Source organism: Equus asinus, chromosome X (genome assembly GCF_041296235.1).
Source record: "Equus asinus isolate D_3611 breed Donkey chromosome X, EquAss-T2T_v2, whole genome shotgun sequence".
In the NCBI taxonomy this organism is placed as follows: Eukaryota; Metazoa; Chordata; class Mammalia; order Perissodactyla; family Equidae; genus Equus; species Equus asinus.
Window position 1 is genome coordinate 100842866 of NC_091820.1, and position 22375 is coordinate 100865240.

The window sequence follows — 22375 nt, forward strand, 5'->3', positions numbered from 1 at the left end:
ATTGTCCCAGCACACATTTGAGAAGCCCTTTGCATTACTGTTCTAGGCACAATGCAAAAATTTTAGTGGATAATTTTATAAAAGCACTAAGGAAATGTCTCCTGTGAATTAATTTTATAAAATGTTTTAAAAATATCAGCAGAAATGTAGAAAAGATTCCTATTATATTTATGCCCAAATCACTAATAATAGGCTTACTTCTACAATCTTTATTCAGGTTATTCATTTGAGTCTGACACTTCCAAGATTTTCAAAGATCCTGAATTTCTACTCCAAATATAACTGTAGAGATTATTTAAAAGACTGATGTCTGGTTGTTGTGATTTTATTATTTATACTTTTGATGTATTATTTCATAAAATTTCCACAATAGACATATATAGTATCAGTATTATAATCAGAAAAACAATTAATTTATTTTGTATGAACTTTCACTAAAGTCAACAAACCAATATATTAGAGTTCTCAAATGGCAATATGCTAGGCATCATCAAGGGTTAATTAGGAATTTAAATAAAGCAGAATGTACAGGCCTGCCTGAGGGAAAAATGTGAAATGAGTAAAGTTCCTTGAGACATACCCCTCGGCAAACAGCCTATTCAGTTCACTAAAGGGAATATACACCCTAGATAGCATACATGAGTCAGATGAAAAGGTAGTCTACAAAATGATGTTTCCGAATAATGATGTGCATTCTACACCACACCGACATACACTTTCTCTAGAGGTAGTGCTTAAGAATCTGTGTTTTTAGCTAACTGCCCAGGTGATTCTTAAGCCCACTAAAACCTGGGAACCACTATAGTGGGGGCTCAATAATTGCTTGTTAGATTGAGCATGAAGTTTTGGTAAAGCAATCTGAATACTTGAGTTTACTTGCTGCCCCAGCTCTGTGAGCCAGCAAATACATATATCTGAAGACGTGTACAAGGATTTTCAAGAAAGAATAAGAGGTAATGGAGTGACCCAGGGAAAGAAGGGAGCTATGACAATTGAAAAAAATCTTCGTCTTAAATAAAATAGGAAACTAAAATACCTCTTTCTGATTGTCTTCTTTCTCAGAATATGGAATCTGAAAGTACAGAAAATAAAAGTATGGAAACTGAAAATGTGGGATCTGAAAATATGGAAATTGAAACCATTTCTTCAGTTTCAGCTCTCCAGGCCCTCTCTAAGCTACTTTATCCTGAAGAAGAGGATGATTTTGAGTCTGGACAGGTGATTGAATACTTACAGATGAATTAGTTCTGTTCAATTAAATTGTGAAACTGTACTTGAACAGCTTGTTCCAGCCTTGCTGTGTGAGCAGGGCCATGTCATCTGATATATTCACGGGAGGTCCAGGGCTGATTATGCATGAAAGTGTAACCTCTAGTACATTTCTAGAAAACATAATTATATTTTTTCTAAACTACCTGAACACTGAATAGGAAAATAGTTCTGTAACTATGGTAGCAATAGCCACATTTCAAAATGTTTGTCATTTATATTTATGGCCATAGAATGCTTGACAACCATTTCAAAGAGTGGTAGCTGGGATTTTTAAGCCTAGACAATAGTTCTATAAAACAAGTAATTTCAATTAGACAGAATTAATTAGGCCTCCCAAACCCAGTCCCCTTAATTTTCTTTGTCTACACATGAAGGCAGAACAGAAAATATTTTGAACCAAATAATGGGACAAACTAGCTGCAGCCTACTAAAATTGGCTTCTGGGAACATGCGCAGATGGAACTGTGGAACCTCATTAGTTGAATAGCATTTGGGGTCAGGACAGGTAACCCCAGCAGCAGCCAGGTGGGCTTCATTTTGGGTAGGAGAGTTCCATGGACCGACCTTTGGCCACTCCACAGTCACAAATTATTCCCAGAATAATCAAAATACTTTTATGTAACCCCTGCTTTCCATTCTCCTACTCTTTAGATATCACAAACCTTGGCTTTCAGACTGCCTATGTGAAGGCAAACAAAATTTGGGGCAGAAATCTCAGACTATAGCAGGATATATCGATTTGCTTTAAATAAATGAAGTTTTTCATTATTATGACCAGTTTACCATGAATAAACCATCTCCCGTGAACATACATATAAATTTGCTCCTCTCAAAATTCTTTTTTTGCCATAGTGTGGAAGAACAAGGATAATCTGAATAGGCAGAAAATTTAGTGGCTCAAATCAACACTGGATTGAGCTTGCACCCTCCGGGAAGAGCTTGGGTGAAACAGGGCAGACTCAAATAAGACATGCAATGGAAATAAAATTTGTAGAGGGGGGGAACTGAGCCAGCTTGTTCAAATAGAGAAAACTCAGGATGTTAATAACAGCATTGAACATATACAACAAACAGGACACAGGAGAAAAAGTTAGGAGCAATGTATCAATGAATTTGGGAAGGTAAGCTCACTTTTGCTACCTTAGCTGAAAGAGAATCATACATCCTGAGAAAGGTAGGGTTATGTCGCATAGAAAAAGTGTATTAAGTATTTGAGAAACAGTGATCTTGAATAAAGGGAAGTGGATTTTGTAACTGGAACAGATTCAGAGATAAGGATTTACCCTGGTTACAAAGCCTGTTCCCTTTGACGTTTATTTATGGCGATGTTTATTTGTATCTAGAGGTGTTTCTAGGGGAAAGATGAGTGCTTATTAGAGTAGAGAGACTAGGATCATTTTACCAAACTGTACAATTTATGAAAGAAAATTACTATAATAATGTATGATTTGGTATATCTGGGTTAGAAGCAATTTTGAGATAATTGGTCATTCAGACACTGCAGTACAGATATCATTAGAGGATATAGAATTGGAGTATCAGAACAGTGGGAGAATAATTAATGTTTCTAATGAACTATTAAATTTTCCAGGAGAGAAATGGCTTTTCATTTTTTAACATGTATTAATCTTGGGAACTGTGGAATGATTACAAGAATGATGGGTTTTTGAAAATATACTCTCTGAAAACATCATTAGAACTGTTGCATACACATTGGTTTATTTATGCTATCCCCACCATGAATTGTTAAGAATCTGGGAGTTGGAAAGAGAATATGTCTGTTGTTTTTTAAACTCACAAGGGGATCATAAGACCTGTGGGAAATAAGGTTCACCCTCTTCACAGTCATTGTAACAAGGATGTTCTAACGCTCTTGCATATTACAAAGTGGCATGAATTGCAATGATAAATTGCTCAGATAATTGATGTGGATTGATGGTAAAGGCTGAAACATATTCTTATAGAAAACAATTGCCAGATGGCTTTTAATGTTTTTATTATCCTGATCCCTTTTTTCATTTGAAAATTTTATTTTTAATCATCTATTTTCATTAAGTTAATAAACTGCAACTCCCCCTCTGTTCTGATATACTGATCAAATCATCACTGTCCATGCAGAGCATACCAATTTTTGTTAGGAATGTTCATGTTTTTATTTCTACAGATTTTAATTTTCAGTGGAAGGAGGCACTCAACAGAATAAGAGGCCCTCATGTACCAAGAAATGCTTTACCTTTATTGACTATTAGTGTTCTGATGATTAATAGTTTAAGAAAAGCATTACAAGTTTATATGACGTTAGTGATTAAAAAGGAAAAAAATGTACAGACTATTGTCTTGGGATTTTCACATAAAAATGCCTGTAACGCCTTAGCACGCAGACATAGCACTTTTGAAACACCTTTTTAGAAAGGAATAGTTACTGTCTCAGAAATTGTTGAGATGTTACAGATTAATTTCTTATTTATAGCTTTGGAATAGTTTAGCATAATAAAAATCCAGGTGAGCTTTTCCACCAGTTTTCAAGTTTCAAGGCCAGACAGTATTCCTCTTGTCAAAACAGGACATTATAACTTTGTACACGTCTAAAGTCTTGGGAGATAAGGGCAGGGGTCTGAGAAAGGAGAGCTAGAGGTGCTAGTTTGCCAGGATCCTAGGAGGTAAGAATTTTTTGACTGACAGCAATGAGTTGGAACTGCATAGTCTGACAACAGCAAGAACAATTAGTGAAAAATTGGGATTTTCTTAAAATATCAAAAAAAAACCCTGAGAGGGACCAATGAAATGGTTGCCACCATACTATGGTATAATATGTGTTGAAAAAAGAAAAACTGTTCTTGTACTGGTGAGTCAGGGACAGTCCTGTCGGGATATGTATGCTTGTGCAGAAGATGGCAAAATAAACTTGAACCTGTATGAAGACTGAAATGGTCCAGCATGTATTTGACACTATTAATTTAGGGTTGCTGTTTAAATTCGCTAGTGTCATGAGGTGGTGGGATGAGAAAGTGTTTCATACCCACAGTGGAAAGAAGTAAAAGCTGTTATCAGGACTTTTGAATGAGTCAATCGATGTTTAAATATTTAGATTCTATTTAGTGTTTGTTTTTATTTCTGTAAAACTTTCCCGTACGTCTATCACCCATCTAACTATGACCAGACAATGCCAAAACCCAAAGGTGTCTTATACTAACCCTTGGTTCTGACCTTCAAAGAGATGAGTGTGGCTCACTCCCCTAGCCCCAGGAATACATGATTCACTGGGCTGGAACTGGGGATTTAGTTTGATCAAAGATCACTTCTGCCTTAGGGTCTATTAAACCAAATACTTTTTGAAAGGACAAGGAAGACAAATTCAAAATAATACTTGACATCTGTCTCTTTGTTATATAGCAATGATAGATAATTAACCTGGGAAACTCTATGAAATTTTAGATGGAAAGGCTATCAAGTTTAAAGTATTACTGGTCATATAAGTTATAAAAGTGGTAATTACAGAATGTTGGACTGTTTTTCTTTTCCCCTAGTCAACCTGTCCATCTACCATTGGAGCCATGGATCCTGGGAATATTGGACCAAGCAAAACAGAAGAGTTCGAAGGTGAGTTATTTAACAAAGAGTATTGATCAATATAATCAGCATAATCTTTTCTTTGGGAGAAAAATTATAGGGAGAGTAGTACTAACACTAGCACTTATTAAAGATGAGCTCAAATAATTGTGGAAATGATGAACAGCAATTTACATATAAAGATGTTGTTTTTACTCTACTGTTGCAAGTAAGTCATTTTTCCAGTAAGGGAAATTAGTTTGCCTGGAATTACTCACATTTTGGGGGTATATTTCCTGAGATGGAAAGCCAAGAAAGTCACATGTGATTAAATAACTTTTTTATTCTTGAAGGTCTAGTTACTAAGATGCTTAGCTTCTTCACCTTCTACCCTGCTATATTCTGGCAATTTCATAGAATTCATTTATTAAGTCATTGAATAAATATTTTTTGATAGCCTATTATGTACCAGCAGTATGATCATCTCTGAGACTATGATAGAAACCAAAATAGAAAAAGTCTCTACCCGCAATGAGCTAATAGTCTTTTGTAGAACACAATAAAACAAATAACTACACAATTTTATCTTACATTGAAATGCTTATAAATTAAAGCCCATAAAGTGACTTATATAGTGACAGTTCCAAGAAGTATTTTTGGGATGTTTCCCAACATTTTGGCCTATACATTTTCACAGAGTTGAATGTTTTACACATCTTCACAAATATAGAATGCTCTAATCCTCTTGGTCATGATCGGCGTTACCAGAGGGTGAGCAGGGAAAGGAAATGAAGTCCTTCATCTCTTTAGCTAATTGTAAAAGATTTTATCTGGAAAAACATTTAAAATAATGGCTAAAATGAGGTCTGAGGGGATGATTTTAAAATTTCAGTTATTATCGCTCTACATACTTAAGAGTCTTCGCCTAATTCAAGAGATGTTCTCTCCACAGAAGACTAGTTCAAATTTGGATGTATTTCTGTGCTGCCTGTATTTCTGATAATGTAGGTCTAATAATCTCTGAATTCTGAGAACAATGAGTCATATGTAAAACGTTATATAAATCTGTAATTAGGCTTTACAAAGCCCATGCCAGATACAAGCAGATAATTTCAAAAGAATTGGCAGAATTGAAAACCTGATAATCAGGTGCATTTCTGGGGATGCTTAAAAGAACTCAAAATGATGTTCTGTACCTAATGTGGGTCTCCATTTGCTGCCCCAATAGTTGGAACAAATACGTAAGCTGGTTTTCTGCATGCCAATTTACTTTCAAACATTTAAAGATGACATGTAGAAACCCAGGCACATGTTCAGTTCTACATAAAGGACAAATGATAGGCACTTTCTTTAAAGCTCATGTCTACGTGAGGAAAATACTGGGTTAAAAAATGATCACTGTATTCACTGTTTTCAGTTTTAGTAACTGAAAATATTTTTTAAAAATTATGTCATGCTTGCATGGAAAAGGTATCAAAGGGCTTTTATATAGTAAAACACAATGCAAGATAAGATATTTCTACCCAAATCAGATTGATTGTAGGTTTGACTTGTTCTTTTATATAAAAATATTTTACATATGATTCTATTTAAGGTTCTGAAAAAATATGTGATATTTCTTTGCATATATATGTGATATATTTTATATATAAAGGTTTATGTGTTATTATATATGTGTGTGTGTGTATATATAATATGTATGTGTTTGTATTTGGAGAGAGAAACAGAGAGAGAGAGAGACTGGAAAGATATACACCAGAATACTATCATTGATTATCTCCAGGCAGTTGGATTGTAGATTATTTTATTTTCTTCTTTTTGCTTATACGTCTTTTCCAAATTTTCTACAACTGTTATTATAATTCTACAATGTATTGGTTGTGTATTGATTTAAAAATTTTAAGTCACTTCTTAGTAATTTAGCTTGTTTTGACCAAAAAACAAGCTAGTGATTACTAATATTTACTTCAATGATTCCAAACTGAGTGTGAAGAAAGGAATGATTTCAAGGGGGAAAACAACCAACAGCTTCAGCTTTATCTTCCCTTTCTTCGCAGTCATCCCTCAACCCAGTGACGAAAATAAAGAAGAAATCTGGAATCCAGAAGAGGTTCCACAAGGAGCAGAGCACGATGATATGTGGGATGTTAGAGAAAAACCAGAGTAAGTCAAATGAAGCCAGGAATGTTGTTTAGGGGTTTAAGTTAGATCTGTCATCTGATACCATTCTATTTTTGACAAGATTCATAAAGTAACTTCTACCACATAAAAGATAAAACTACAGTGACACACAGAAGGCATGTGTAATTGATGATTTTTTCCTTCTAGAGCAGAAACAAATAATAAAACATAACACCTTCCTTTCAGTTATTATCTAACAAAAATACAGTCATTTCCATTATAAATTTATACTTAATGTCAGTTAGTAGTGTAATCTGGAACTAACAGTGGGAAAAAACCAGCCCATTAAATTACAAGCATTCATACAAACTAAATTATTGTACGATGTTTATGTGTCAAAGACATGCTTTTAATTACTCAGTGTTGCACAATTTTGGTAAAAGGCTATGTTCTCCAATTATCAATTATTTATTTACTAGCTACTTTATTTACTAGTTATTTTAAGATTATGTTTAGAATATTTTACAAGCAGGATTGAAGCCTCATTTTGTAGCTTTTTTAATAGGAATTGTAAATCTGAAATTTAGAATTATTATCATAAAAAAGCCTTTCCTTCTGATAAATCACTCATATTTTTAAGGAACTTAAAGTATGTTTACGTACATAATTTAAATTAATGGCTAAATACATTAAGCTTTAAATATATGTATTTTAAAATGAAATTTTGATTGAATCTTTAGAACAGCTTGAAAAATGAAGGCAATATTTACTAAATTTTAATGTACTTTATAAATTCTTGAAGACTTCTATGGCAAGTGATCTGACAACTTTTCTAATTCTGACTATAAACTGTGTCCAATGCTTTAAAAAAAAGCCTATGCTGCTATTTTCTGTCAGTTCTGAAAATAGAAGCAGTGGGAGACTGCAGATAATTAACTGGAAAACAGTATCTAGCTTTCAAATAAACAGTGTCAAAAATACGTAAAACCCATAAAAAAATCAAAGAGAATTTTAAAACATTTCTCTCTGTATCTTAAGAATGAAGAGAGTAAATCTCAGGTTACGTTTGTACAGTGCCTATACATCCATATGAAAGAATAGAATTAAGTCACTCATTTGTCATCTTGTCTAATGAATGTCAAACATCCATATGTGGCAAGCTCCAAATTTGGTAAATTTTCGCTTTTTATCCTGATGTTTGATGTTCTGTGGAAAGAACATCCATGAAAGCTTTAAATGAATAAGAACTCCAGTCAGGATATGAATAAAGTTGCTTTATAAGATTTTTTTAAATCTTTATTTTCTATCTTATACAGATACATTTCAGAATGTCCCAATGGGTAAAGAATGCGAACAGGCAGTTCACAAAAGAAGAATCACAACTGGCCAAATAAAAAATAATAAGGGCCTGAGCTAATACTGGCTTCGGGGAGAAGTATGAGGGTCTTTGAGAGAGGATTTGGTATTTGATTAGATATAATGAATGAGAGAAAAGCATCAAAGATGATAGCTTCAGTGACTGGGTGGATAGCAAGGCCGTTAACTGCAATTGGGAATGTAGGTGGAAGGGAAGCGGTGAGTTTGGTTTTGGCTGTGTGGACTGTGAGCTGCCTTTGGGACATCCAGGCAAATGTATAGAATAGGCAGTTGGAAAATTGCATCTGGAGACGAAGAGAAGAACAGCAGCTTCAGCAAATCCATTTGGAAGTCATGGGTATATGGATCGATACCTTTCTGTTTTATTTTAACCTGGCTTCACCTTTGTAAATACCTGATAAATGTTATAGGCTATTAAGAAAAAAGCCATACCAAATAGCTACTTATTATTAGTCCTGTTCCACCTCAGAGAAATCCCCTTTTCATTCCTGGGCATTTCTATTTGCAAGTGGTCAGAAGTTCAATGTAGTCCTTTAATCTTCCTATCCAGAGATTTACCTTTTATTCATTAGGGTAGAATTAAATGGAAAAGACCATTTGTAAATATTTGCTTACTTCATTCCATCTAAAAAGATAGGGTACATATGGCTGGGTGCTTCTATAAACCATTCTATCCCTAGGGGCCCAAATTTGGGGGCAAGGCAAGATTTGTGGATTGTCATGTGTGAGGTGAAATACCAGGAAAATCTTTCACTGGACTAAGAATTCTGTAGGACTAGATTCTAAACACTATAGTGTAGCTATGCTGACTACACTACCAGTGTTTCTCCTGTAGAATTTTAGAAGTGGAAAAGGCCATAGAGATCATTTAGTTCAAACCCACGCCTTCCGATCAATTTTACAAATCTGGAAGCCGAGACCCTGTGAGTTTGTGACTTGACCAAGGTCACACAGTTAATGACAGAAACAGTACTAAACTTGGATTTTCTAAGCCTACTCTGTGGCTTAAATTTAGCAGAGGAGGGTTTCTATCTATCCATTAAACCCTGAGTTATGGGCCCACTATTCTTCTGAGCCATTGTTTTTCAGGAAAGGACATTCCTTTTTGCTTCTACTTTTAATCTTATTAGAATCTTATTAGAAGTTCCCTCAATCTGTTTTATTTGTATAACTCTAAAAGTTAAGCTTTATTTTTAGAAAAGAAATACATACAATGTAAATCCTGCTTTACAACTTAGGTGTTTTTGACTGGGTTTCTAGACTTCTGTTCCTTTACCTTCTGCTACATGCCTGGAAAACTGCAAGCACTTTATTTAGTCCTTTTATTTTTTTGTAACAGCGCCTCCTCATAAGTTTCTAGTTTTCTGTTTGTGACAGGGAATTGCTCTTTCATTTGAATCTCTATACCCTTGGCTTTTTGTTTAGGTATGAGATCACATTCAAACAGCAGGTGGGAACTGAGGATGTATTCCTAGGATTCACAAGAAAGGATTCTTCAACAGCTTGTTGTGAGGATCTAGTGGTAAGCGTCTCCTGTCCTCCCCATTTTCCATATGACCACACATAGTTAAATTGACTGAGTGTGTATACATAATAACATAAGCAAGGCTGTAAACTCTAAAAATGGTGGTCGCTATTTTTCAGGTACTAAGGGAATAAAGGGATAAACAGTTTAAAATCAGTACAAAATAAACTAAATTTACACCTGTGGATAAGATTTACAAACATAATAGAGTCATATGACATAATGCACTATTTCCAGTCCTATTAAAACTGCCCAATCTGATTTGACTGAATTTTCTTTCATCCTAGTTCTGTCCCATGCATGCCATTTGATTGGTTATTAAGATCTGATGAGTTAATAGGCAATCATAATAAAATATTTCCTTCCCTGAATTTGTCTTATCTCTTCTATCTGTATTTCTTTTAATGATTCAGCTTACATTGGGGTAAAGATTTAAAAAGGTTTGTTTTTTAAATTTTTGGATCTGAACTTCTGATTTAAGACTCTAAAAAGACATTTAAAACATCACTTGGCTCCCTTATCTGAATGACATTACAGCAGGTTGGTAGAGCATTCTTTGCCAAACCACTGTTTCTATCTAATAACATTGGCAATACCAACAGTATCAATGAGACCACCTTACTTTTGCTTATTTGAGTTTCATAATGATCTTGAAAAGTCTAGACCTAACCAAGAGTGTGGAATGCAACTCATTTCAGCAACATACACTAGTAATTATGGTGCTGAGAATTTATTTTTTGAGATCAGGGGCTGTGCATCTCTCTGTTTACCTCCCTCTCTTTCAATATTTTACAGTATAGACTACTGAGGCGTCCACAGAAGATGCTTAATATTTTTTCCTTAAGCAAATGATAAATGGACTCTCTCTTTTTTTGCATGAACTTCAGGTTTTCTCTTATTAGCAAAATCTAAGACATTCAATTGAATCAACTAACATAATGGGAATAGTGACCACAGGAGATTTTTCAAACTCTAATGAGTTAAGGTTTCAAGTGATCTTAAAGTAATTAGCTCCCAGGGTTTTACCAGTAATATTCAAATTCCTCTCTTTAAATTACTGTAAAATTACATTTTTGATGTCTAGTATCGAGGATTGCTCTAAACTCTGGAGCAATTCCAGGCCCTAAATAAATAAAACTGTTGTGGGCCTTTCCATTTCTCTCATGCAAATCACTACTAGTTTTAATAAAAAAGGTATACCAAATGAAGAATCTTGGAAATTAAATCACACCTCCGAATAGGAATATAGAATTTATCTAAAACTCAACAGATAGATAAAGAAGACTTGATCCCTCCCTCTAATGAATTTATAATCGATTAGGGAGACAAAACTAACATGAATGTACTCATTTTATTGTTAATAAATAAACTCAGTGTTGACAATTCTAAGTCTACCAGGAGTTCAGAGGGTTTGGATAAAGCATGGACACCACTGAATGGCAGCAGCAAATGAAACATTTGTTGGTGCCATAGCACTTTACTGCATGTATACTGTTCTTTTCCTCCTTCTTTCTTTTTATTCATATATTCAATCTTTAAATACTTAGTGAATACTGCTACATACCGGGCACTGTCCTAAGTACTAAGGATACAGAGATAAATAAGAAACAATTACCCTCAAGGAATTTACAGTAAAGGAGATGGACACTAACAAATCATTGTAGTTCAAGTACGGTAAGTACGTATTTAGAGGCGTATACCAAGTACATGGTGACACAAAGCAAGCAGAGGTAAGAGCACATGGAAAGGTATCCAGGCATGAAATATCATGGCTTATTTGAGTAAGCAGTGACTATAACAAAAATAAGAATAATTGTGGACAGTGGTGTACTGGTAAGCTGACTCTCATAAAAGAAAAAAAGTTCTGATTTTTAGCTTGAATTTTATCCAATAGGCATATTAATGATGACATCCACCATCATTGCTTAACCCCCACTGGTAGACTAAAGAGGTTGTTGACCAATCTCGAGTATTTCTTTCTCAAATTTATAAGCTTATTATTTCTGTTGATAATATGGCATTTATTTCCTCAAATCTAAAGCATCCTCAAGTTGTAAATGTGCCATTTATTTAATAACAAAGGAAAAATAAGTAAACTACCCCTTTAAATGTACGCATTGATTGTGCGATGCATCCCAATATCAGAAACATTCAAATGTGGGGAAAATTGCACCTTAGAATTGGCTAAATATGCTATTTGGGTCCTGGACCTGGCCTATATGCAACAATCCAAAGTAGAGACTTTAAGAGGAAGACCTCTGCTTAAGCTGAGGAAGGTAATAGGAGCACATACAATCTGTTTAAGAACAAGGAGTGATTTGGGGTTTAAAAATTCACAAGGACCACCCTTTCCTTTATCCTCCCCAGACTCCAAATAAGAAAGCAAGATTTATGAGTCCTAAATCAAAGCGATTGTCCTAAATGAAATTCTGAGTTAGGAATATGAATGTCTTCAGCAAACCTTTCATTCTTTCCTTCTAACCCCAACCCAAAGAGCTCTATTATCCAAATTCTGCCTGCTGCTCTGCCCTCTCGTTTGTAGCTACCAAACTTCCCTTGCCTTAATCTATATTTAGGCATTTTATTTTTTTAATAAAAATTGTATATATTTAAGGTATACAACATGATGATTTGATATACATATACAAATTGAAATGATAACAGTCAAACTAATTAACATATCATCTCCTCATATACTTACCATTTGTATGTGTGTGTGATGAGAGCACGTGAAATCTACTCTCTTAGCAAATTCTCAGTATTCAATATAGTATTATTAACTGTAGTCATCATGCTGTACATTAATTTTAGAGCTAGAGCTAGGCCAGTGGTTGGCAGGATTGTTTCATTTGGTTTTTAGCTGTCAACCCTTTTCTTCAAACAAAATTCTGTGAGAGAGCCCAACATATAAAACACATAAAAGTACCACTTCCTTAGTTAAAAGGGTGCTATCACCCATGAGGCAGCTCCTAGGAGAAAAATTGGCGCTTCTTGGAACACACTTTGAAAGATGCTGATCAATCCTTTCCTCTTTATATTATAGTTGAGAAAATAAGGTCAACTTTACAAGGTATCAAATACTCATAAAAAGTAATGACAGAATGAAAAGAGAGCTAGAGGGTTTTTTCCTCCTAGGTAATACATGTATGTTTTTCTCTAAAACTCACGAATAGAATGCACCTGTCTGGTTTTGGTTTTTTTTTTTTTTTTTATGTTCTCTTTCATCCTCTCCATCCCTCCTCACAAGGTTCCCACTGTAATGGGTTTGATATCTATCCTTGACTATATATCCTTGAATACGTATTTATCTTGTCTGCTGTAATTTTTCAATTCAACAAATACTTATTGAGCACTTACTATAAGCCAGATACTCAATATACAGTGTTGAACAAAATAGATAAGGTTCTCCTTCTCTCAAGGAGCGTACTATCAAGAGATCAAGCAGTCCATAAGCAGCAGAACAGATTTTCATAGATCCATCCAATAAGGAAACATAAGCCCAAATGGATATAGTTTATTACTTACACAGACAGCATAAGCAAGATCAGCAGAGTGTCAGCTCCCTGTGTCCCTTTGCCCCACAGGACAACATTGAACTAAAGGAGCCTGATGACAGGTGACGTGAGCAATGGGGCACTGTGTTCCTGAAGATCCAACTCTAGCCTGCAGCTAACTGTTTTATAGCCTGCACCGAAGAGGAGGGAGGTGGAAAGTCCTGTGCCTTACAGGAACCAGAGAGTAGGATGAAAAACTGCCTTGTGGCTTCCTCCTGCAAGATAAGGAGCCTCCCACAAGGTAGAAAGACAGATAAGAAACAGCCGTGAGGCAGCTCCTCACAAGACTGCTTATCTTCCCACATTCCAGGAAGATCACAGGATGTTCTGCCAAGACCTGGGCAGACCACAGTCGAGCATTGCCTATGTAGCTTATGTGGCCTATGATGATAGTGCAAGGTTGCCAGAGTGCCATAGTGGAGCCATTTCCCTACGTTTACAGTCTATGAATAAAAGTTTTTATCCTGATTGTTTTCACTTAACGTGATACAATAATAATAGCAAATACTTTATATAATGCTTACTATGTGCCAGGCATTTCTCTAAGAACTTTGCACATAATAACTCATTAATGCCCACACCAAAACTCTGTGAAATAAGTGCTATTATTGCCACCGTACAAATGAGGTTACTGAAGCACAAAGAAGTTAAGTAACTTGCTTAAGTTCACACATTTAGAATCAGGCCAAACTACAATTTGAGCCCAGGCGATTTGAATTTGATGGAAGCATGTGCAAAGTGATATGGGCGGAAAAAAGAGGAAATCCAAGCAGACTTCACAATACAGGTGGCATTTGACCTGGACATTTGAAGGACATAATAGCTTGTCAGGGTAGAAAAACTGTCTAAGAAGAATGAAAAGGATGAGCAAAGGCAGAGTGCTATGAAAGCATATGATGTGTTTTGAGAACTATTCATGATGTTCTTGGAGCCCCAGAATGCACTAGTGTGAAGTAATAAAAGATAAAACAGAAGAGGCAGCTTAGAGCTAGTTGTAAAAGCCCTTGAAGTCATACCGTGTGCTACAGACTGAATTGTGCTCCTCCAAGATTTATATGTTAAAGCCCTAACCCCCAATGCGATGATATTTGGAATTGGAGCCTTTGGGAGGTAATTAGGTTTAGATGAGGTCACAAGGGTGGGGCCCTCATGATGCTATTAGTGCCCTTATATGAAAAGACACCAAAGAGCTTGCTCTGCTCACCCTTTCCCCCTGTGATGTGAACACACAGTGAGAAAGCAGCCATCTACAAGCCAGGAAGAGAGTCTCACCAGAAACCAACCATGTTGTCATGTCTGGCACGCACAGACTTCTTAGTCTATAGTATTTTGTTGTGGCAGCCCAAGCAGACTAAGACAGCATGAAATTTGGACTTTATTTTCTGGACATTAGAGTTGCTGAAAGTTATAAAGCAAGTGAGTTAAATGATTAGATGCATATTTCAGAACAACTCTAGTGGCAGATTATGATGGAGAATTTGGTGGAGGTTGTGGTAGGAGATGAGTGTGAGTTTGGGAGACTGGTGGTAGGAAAACCAGTTGATAGACACTTGTGCTTGTTCAGATGAGAGAAGTAAGGGCCTGAACCGTGGCAGTGGGGATAGAAAAGAATGGCTTCAGTAGACATTTTGGAGGTAGTATTGATAGGATTCAGAAAGTGGTCAAATGTGATATGTAAGAGAGAAACAGGAGTCAGACTTCTAGCTTGGGTGACTAGGTGAATGGTGATGGCAGTAATCGAAGTATGGGAATATAAAGTGGTTTCTCTCTGGATAGTAGTCTTAGAGATGGTTTTTATTTTCTTTGTTGCTCATCTGAATTTTTCATATTTTTAACAATTACCATCTATTACATTTGGAATGAGAGTAAGCAAAGGGTGGTTTTGTTTGTGTTGTGCAGATCGGGTATGGAAAGCAAAAGAAAGAAGACAAAGTTCTAGGAGAAAAGTATTAAGTTTTGGTTATATTGAATTTGAAGAGCCTGAAGGAAATCTTGTTGGAAGTGTCCAGTAGGCAGTTAGAAATACAAATCTCTAGGGAACTCAAAGACAGGGACTGGAGATGTTGATTTTCAGAGTTGGTGTTTGCTCTCTGCAGGGCTTAGAATACTTGTATACTACCACAGAGTGCTGGCTTTTCAGCAGGTGTGGAATCAAGTAGAACTGATTTTAGGTAGCAAGTGTGTGTTTGGAGAGGGGGAGATGTTGAGAGGAAGACTAGGAAACTTGTAGAAATGGGATGAAATGGAGACAGAATAGGTGGCCCTTGGGATGGAGTCAACAATCAGAGGCAGAGTTCAAACAGAGGCCTTGTGAATTCTCATTCCATTTCCAGGCAGGTATTGAAAACCAAGAGTAATTGGATCAATGAAGTGAGGTTGAGATTGTGGCATGGCCTTAGAGATATGAACAACCATATGGGGAAAGCCAAAAAGCTGTCACAGAAACAAGGTAGGAAAGAATGGGAACCTGCCTACCCCTGAGAAACAGGGCTGACTGAAGTACCTAAACTCTTGCGTGCCAGTTGGAGAGTGTAGAAAAAAGGAACTGTAGGTAACAGAGATATGTAGGGAGGTAGCCTGGCTTCTCCATAGGACTATTTGCAGCAGGAAGGGGGATAGGTGCAGTGGCGCAGTATGTCAGTGGATTCCCATTTTCACCCATGGGTGTTGAACAGCAGACTATCTCTAAAATCCAAAAATGAATGGGCTAGTGTTACTGGTATTGTGCCATCATTTGTTCTAGGAGAGGGGAAAAGCAGCCTGCAGATAACTTGTTACTCTTTTTGAGCTTCAATGGATACATAATATTTTGGTGTTCCTACTTTAATTGATCTGTACTGATAAAGGAACATTCTGACCTGACCTGAAAAACAAGCCTGTTTTTGTTTTTTTTTTCATCATCACCTGCTCACCTGGATATGAGCCTTACTCCATCTCTAAATCTCAATGAGAATAGAGTGAGAATCAGGCATGGGATAGGAGTCAGTCACCACCTGGCAGACACAAGCAGAAGTCACATGTTTATCACACGTATTCAACTGAGAAAGGGCTATCAATCATTCAGAGCAAAGTGTCTGCCATCCTCTGAGAATTCACTGGTTTCTTGAATGGTCTGCCTCTCAAATCCTGTTTTCTCTCTTAAGGTTAAAAGTCATATTTGTTTACTTTTAAAGAATAAATAGATTTGGCTGCTTGATAATGGAATGGACTCTGTTTTCCATTTAAAATTCTAGAGGATGAACACCTTTTTTTGTAGGCTTTCTGATTATGCTAATCTTATTTGGTTGGTTATATATCAGACTGTGTGGCAGAGAGAAAGATATCTGAGCTGTAATACAATTCCTTATAATCAGCTCCAGACAGCACCAGTAAACCTTCAATTAAATTTCTAATGGTTCTCAGTAATATACATACATTTATAGTTAATATCATAACATTCTTTCATAATGGTGGGGGATGAATACCCCCTCAAAAGATAATATAACTGTATAGACTTAATATATTTCTGATTATGAAAGTTATATATATTTAAAATTTTAAATAATACCAAAATTAGTAGAATTGAAAATAAAAGTCCCCCATAATGAGAAAGATAGAGATAGACATGCGGAGGAGAGACAGTTTGAGATGGGCTTAAGTTCAGAGATGAAATAAGGGCGAAAGATGTTTTATACATATTACTTGGTAATAAAAATCAGTAATTTTACATTTGATGATGTCATTCTGAGAAGCTTTCATTAAAATATCTGAATCACATGGTCCAGAATCCTTGAACCAGAACTGGCAGAAACTTCTGAATCCATGCAAGCAGATTCACAGATTGACCCTAGAAAATACCAATAATTGAGGGAAGGATAAAGGAAGAGGAACTGAGAAGGATATTCAGAGATGGGAGGAAATCATAATAGTATCTACTGTTGCAGAGAAGTAAAGCAGGATTAGGGTGCAGAAGGAACCTTTAGATTCATCCATTAAGAAGTCTCTGGTGACCTTTGGAAGAGAGCAGCTTCAGTTGCATGGTAGGGGCCAACACCAGATTGAAGAAAGCTGAGAAGCTAATAGGAAGTGAGGAAGAAAAGGCAGTAAATATAGATTGTTCTCTGACGAAGTTTAGCAGAGAAGGAGAAGAGAGGAGATGGTTGTTGAAGAGGAAGCAGAATTTGGGGATTTTTTTTTTTTTTTTTTTAGTATAGAAGACACTCAAGAATACTTTCTAGCTGATGACAAGGACCCATTTATTTACTCATGTAATGTTTATTGAGTGCCTACTGTGTGTCACTAGAGCTAATGAACAAAGAGTACAAAGGTAGTCATGGTATGGGCCCCAAGGGGACTTTTAGAAATGAGTGCAGGCATTTTTAGTTACAGGATGTATTGACATTTAGTACTCAGGGGCCAGGCATGCTCTAAATCCTGCAATAAGAGGGACAGTCCTGAAAAATGAAGAGTTATCCTGTCCTGAACAGAAGGTGCACCACTCAGCAGTATTCCATGCTCTTAATTACTCCCTCCTTCTTGAAACATGTTTTCTTATTTACTTTAATGCCCCACTCTCTGCTGGTTTTCCTCAAAAATCGCTGGGAATTCCTCATCTCCTTTGGTCCCAAATCACTGGCTCTTCGTCTCCTGTCTGAAGTCCTCTAGGTCTCTGAAAAAGACCTATGTCTTTTTTTCTCTATTCTCTTTCGATCTAGTCCCGTGGCTTTAAATACTATTTATCAATCTAGTCTTGACCTCTCCCATGAGCTTCAGATTCATATAACCAATTGCTTACTTCTCATCTCCCACTTGGTTATTAGGCAACTCAAACCTAACATGTCCAAAACAGAACTCTTGATTGTCTTTCCCAAACCTCTTTCTCATTGATCATCCTCACCTCAGGAAATGGCAACAACATTTAACCAACTGCACAAGCTAAAAACCTAAATCATCCCTCATTCCTCTTTCCTTTATACCTCATACGTAATCCATCAGCAAGTCTTCTTGGCTCTACTTTCAAAATATATTCTAAATCCATCTAATTTTCATTACCACCACAACTACCATCACATTCCAAACCACCATCATTTCTCATCTGGACCATTATGATTCCCTCCTGACTCATTTCCCTCCTTCCTTTCTTGCTTCCTTGTAGCCTTTCTACAGTGTCTAACGAGATCCTTTTAAAAAGTAAATCAGATCATGTCACTTCTTTGCTCAGAACCCTCAATGGCTTCCTATTGCACTTAGAACAAAATCCAAACTCCTTATCTTGACCTTTGAGGCTCTATATGATCTGAACCATACTTAGTCTTTCAGTTTCCTTTAATACCACATTTTTTTCCTTGTTCATTATTTTCTAGCAACCCTGGCCTTCTTCATGATCCTTCAATATGTCAAATTATTTCCTGATTCTTCGCTGTTCATTCCACTTAGAATGTTCTTCTCTCAGATAATGATAATTGTACCTCCTATTTCTTTGTTTAATTGCATCACTTAGTACCTCCAGAACTACATTACATAATAGTGGTAAATATTGGTCATTGTTTCTTATTTCTCACTTTAATTAGAATGTTTCTGGTGTTTCCTCATTTGGCCTGATACTGACTTTTTGGTTGTGTATTAAGGAACTATTCATCGATTCTGATTTTATTAAGAGTTCTAAGCAAGAATGGATGATGAATTTGGTCAAATGCCTTTTTAACATATGTGGAGATCATATGATATTTTTACTTTTGATCTATTGGTAAATTATATTAAATTTCCTAATATTGAACCATCCTTGCATTCATTCATTTATTCATTTACTCAACAAGTATTTATTGAGTGCTTATGAGGCACAGGTACTATTCTAAGCACTGAATATACTGTAAAAAAAACACAAATATCACCTCCCTCACAGAGCATACTTTCTAATGGGAGATATAAAGGAACAAAATAAACACATAAATTTTATTATACATTGGAAGGTGATAAATGCTATGAAAGGGAAAAGAACAAGGAGAAGTGATAGGGAGTACTAGGGTTGGTAGTGGCAGCAATTTTAAATAGTGTAGTCAGGGAAGGCCTCATCAAGAAGGCAATACTTGTGCCAAGACTTGAAGGAGATGAAGAAGTGAAGGTAGAATGTTTAAGAAAAGTTATCTAAGTGGATATTTAAATCACCAAGATTTAAGACAAAAGTTAATGTTAGAAACATCAATAGAGAACAAAGAACTATTCTTAGAGAAATCGGGGTGGGGGGTAACTCAGGAATTGGTAGATGATTGCAACAATGAGGGTATTGGTGGTATAGTGTGAAGACATGAGATTTATTTCAAAAAACTGGAGGGAAGAGCAGGCCCAGTGATATAAGGAGGATGGGAGGAAAAAAACAGGCATCAACTGAGAAGACTACAAGGGAAGCAGTGTCATCAAGGGAGATTCAGATTTCAGTTAGACTAAGAAGTTGGAAAAGAATATTCAAAGAGGCTTATGAGATAAGGGATAATGTACTATGTGTTCCAGAGGACCTAATGGAAGGGTTTCATGAGTTGATAAGGGGTAGGAAATGGAAACAAAATAGGAGATATGAAGATCCAGATGGTAATTATTAGGTGATAAGGAAGGACTTGGGAATCTGAGGCTTCTTGTGTTTATTGACCGATAGAGATAAAAGTATAACGACTTTAGTTCTGGTAGTCTCAAGACAGCTAGTGGTGGTGAGGCTGTGAGTGTTTGGGGGTAAGCGTGGGTGCCAATAGAGGTACAGAGGTCCTATAGATGAGTGGTCTTACTCCAGAATGCGTAGAGCTTACTCTTAACTCCTGTGAGAGAAGAGTCATGCTTCTATCATCTTATAAGACAGGCATGGCAATATAGTACTGGAATGTTTCAAAATGGTAACATTATAGAAAATTTATCCATTAATTTAAAAAGATATGTATTGGTTTTATGCCCTAGTTTTGGAAAACACATAACTCTATGTTTTTATTCTATTTATATAACTTCACAGTGAGGATCCATCACCTTTAGATTTTTTTCATTTTCCTACAGATTACATTGCTCATGACAGTTTTTATAAAATACTTATAAAATTATAAAATACTTGGCTGCAGTTGAAAAAATATCTCACTTGTGCTTCCATAGTTAAACAATGGGAAATTAAATCACTGAAGCAATTCAAAATGAGGCTTACCCAAACTTTTTCTGTTAGTCAAAATATCCTAATGTTGTTAAGTTTTAAAAGGAAACTCAAATAGTCTTAACTTCTTTGCTAAGAATCAAATACTATATTGGTGGTGGTTGCTGTATCTCTGTCAAATAAAAATGTTTTTAAGTATCTAGAACCCATAAATTAAATAAGAGTATCTTCCAAAGAGTCAGCCCAAACCCTTCTGTATATCTTAAGGTTGACTGAAATTTCAATAAATACCATAGACTGGCCAAGTTGCATATAAGATGTGTGTCACTTATTCTTCTGTTCTGGTAGTGAGGGAGTGACAATTCAAGAGGAAATATAGAACCGATGACCTCTATGGAACACTTGCTATTTGGCCTTCTCATTTTAATTTTCAAACATAATATGATCATAAATACTTATCTGAGGAGCTGGGGAACATGTATTAATCACTTACAGATTATAGGAATATGATCTCCCCAGGAGCCATCTTGTTATATAAATCTATCATAAGAACAAGACAAGAAAGAGGAAACTTAAAACTCAAAATGAAGGGCTGGCCTCATGGCCGAGTGGTTAAGTTTGTGCACTCTGCTTTGACGTTCAGGGTTTCGCCAGTTCGGATCCTCGGTACGGACATGGTACCACTTATCAGGCCACACTGAGGCGGCGTCCCACAGAGCACCACCAGAAGGACCCACAACTAGAATATACAACTATGTACTGGAGGGCTTTGGGGAGAAGAAGAGGAAGAAGAGAAAAGATTTGCAACAGATGTTAGCTCAGGTGCCAATCTTTAAAAAAAAAATCAAAACAATAATCATGCATTAATGATCCCCCCCACCAAGGGTTTAGTATTAAGCCAGCTCTGTTACAACACATAGAAGAGGATAAACGAAGGACTATGAAAACAATTTATAAGCAATTTAACATAGCTTTACCTGTCCGGGGAAGCCCCAAAATGTATTCCCAGAGACTGAGTAGTTTTGACTACTTGCCTGAAGACAAGCTGAAAGTGGGAAGAAGGGATCTCACAAACCTTAAATTAGTGGATTTTTTTCCTTTTCCTTTTTATTTACAAGGCCAGAAGGCAGAGGTTTGAACTGAAGTTAGTGATGGGTACTGTGGTAGCCAGCCTACAAGATGGCCCCCAATGATTCCCACCTCCAGATATTCTTCCCTTGTGTAGTTCCCTCTCACATTGAACAGGGCTGACCTGTATAACCAATAAGATATTACAGAAATGAAAAAGTATAATTTCTGAGGCTAGGTTAAAAAAAAAACACATTGGTTCTGCCTTGCTCTTTTGGATCATTCACTCTGGGGAGAAGACAGCTGTTGTGTCATAAGGACACTCAAGCGGCCCTAAACCCTGTGGAGAAGTATATGTGATGAAGAACTGAGGCCTCCTGCTGACAGCCATGTGAGTGAGCCATCTTGCATGCAAACCCTCTGGCCCCAGTAAAGCCTTCAGATGTCTGCAGCTCGAGCCAATGACTTGACTACAACCTCATGATAGACCCTAAGCCAGAACTACTTAGCTAAGCCACCCCCAAATTCCTAACCCACAGAAAATGTGTGAGATAATGTTTATTGTTGTTTTGAGCCATAAATTGGGAGGAGGTGTAGTTGGTTTTTGTTAATAAACAATAAAGAACTAATAGTGACAGAATCAGAATTCAAACCCAAGTTTGACTCCGGAAGTTGAGCTCTCAAAAGGTTGAAAGTTTCCCAATGAAATTTTTAGGAGTTTTCCTTAGTTTACCTATTAAAATAATTTATTCTTTGAAATAAATTCTATTTGCCTCCTATGTAAAGAGAGGAACATCAACCCGTTTA

General features: G+C 36.2%; 1 protein-coding gene across 2 annotated transcripts in view; it reads left to right on the forward strand.

Annotated features, from left to right (window-relative positions):
- DNAAF6 (dynein axonemal assembly factor 6) overlaps nucleotides 1-22375 on the forward strand; it is a 35737-nt gene that overhangs the window by 5578 nt on the left and 7784 nt on the right. For both annotated transcript variants that reach the window (XM_014835329.3, XM_014835330.3), the window contains exons 2-5: nucleotides 1063-1218; nucleotides 4800-4872; nucleotides 6879-6984; nucleotides 9745-9841. In XM_014835329.3, the coding sequence (XP_014690815.1) occupies nucleotides 1066-1218; nucleotides 4800-4872; nucleotides 6879-6984; nucleotides 9745-9841 (429 nt within the window). In that variant the 5' untranslated portion in view covers nucleotides 1063-1065. The remainder of the gene's footprint in view (nucleotides 1-1062; nucleotides 1219-4799; nucleotides 4873-6878; nucleotides 6985-9744; nucleotides 9842-22375) is intronic.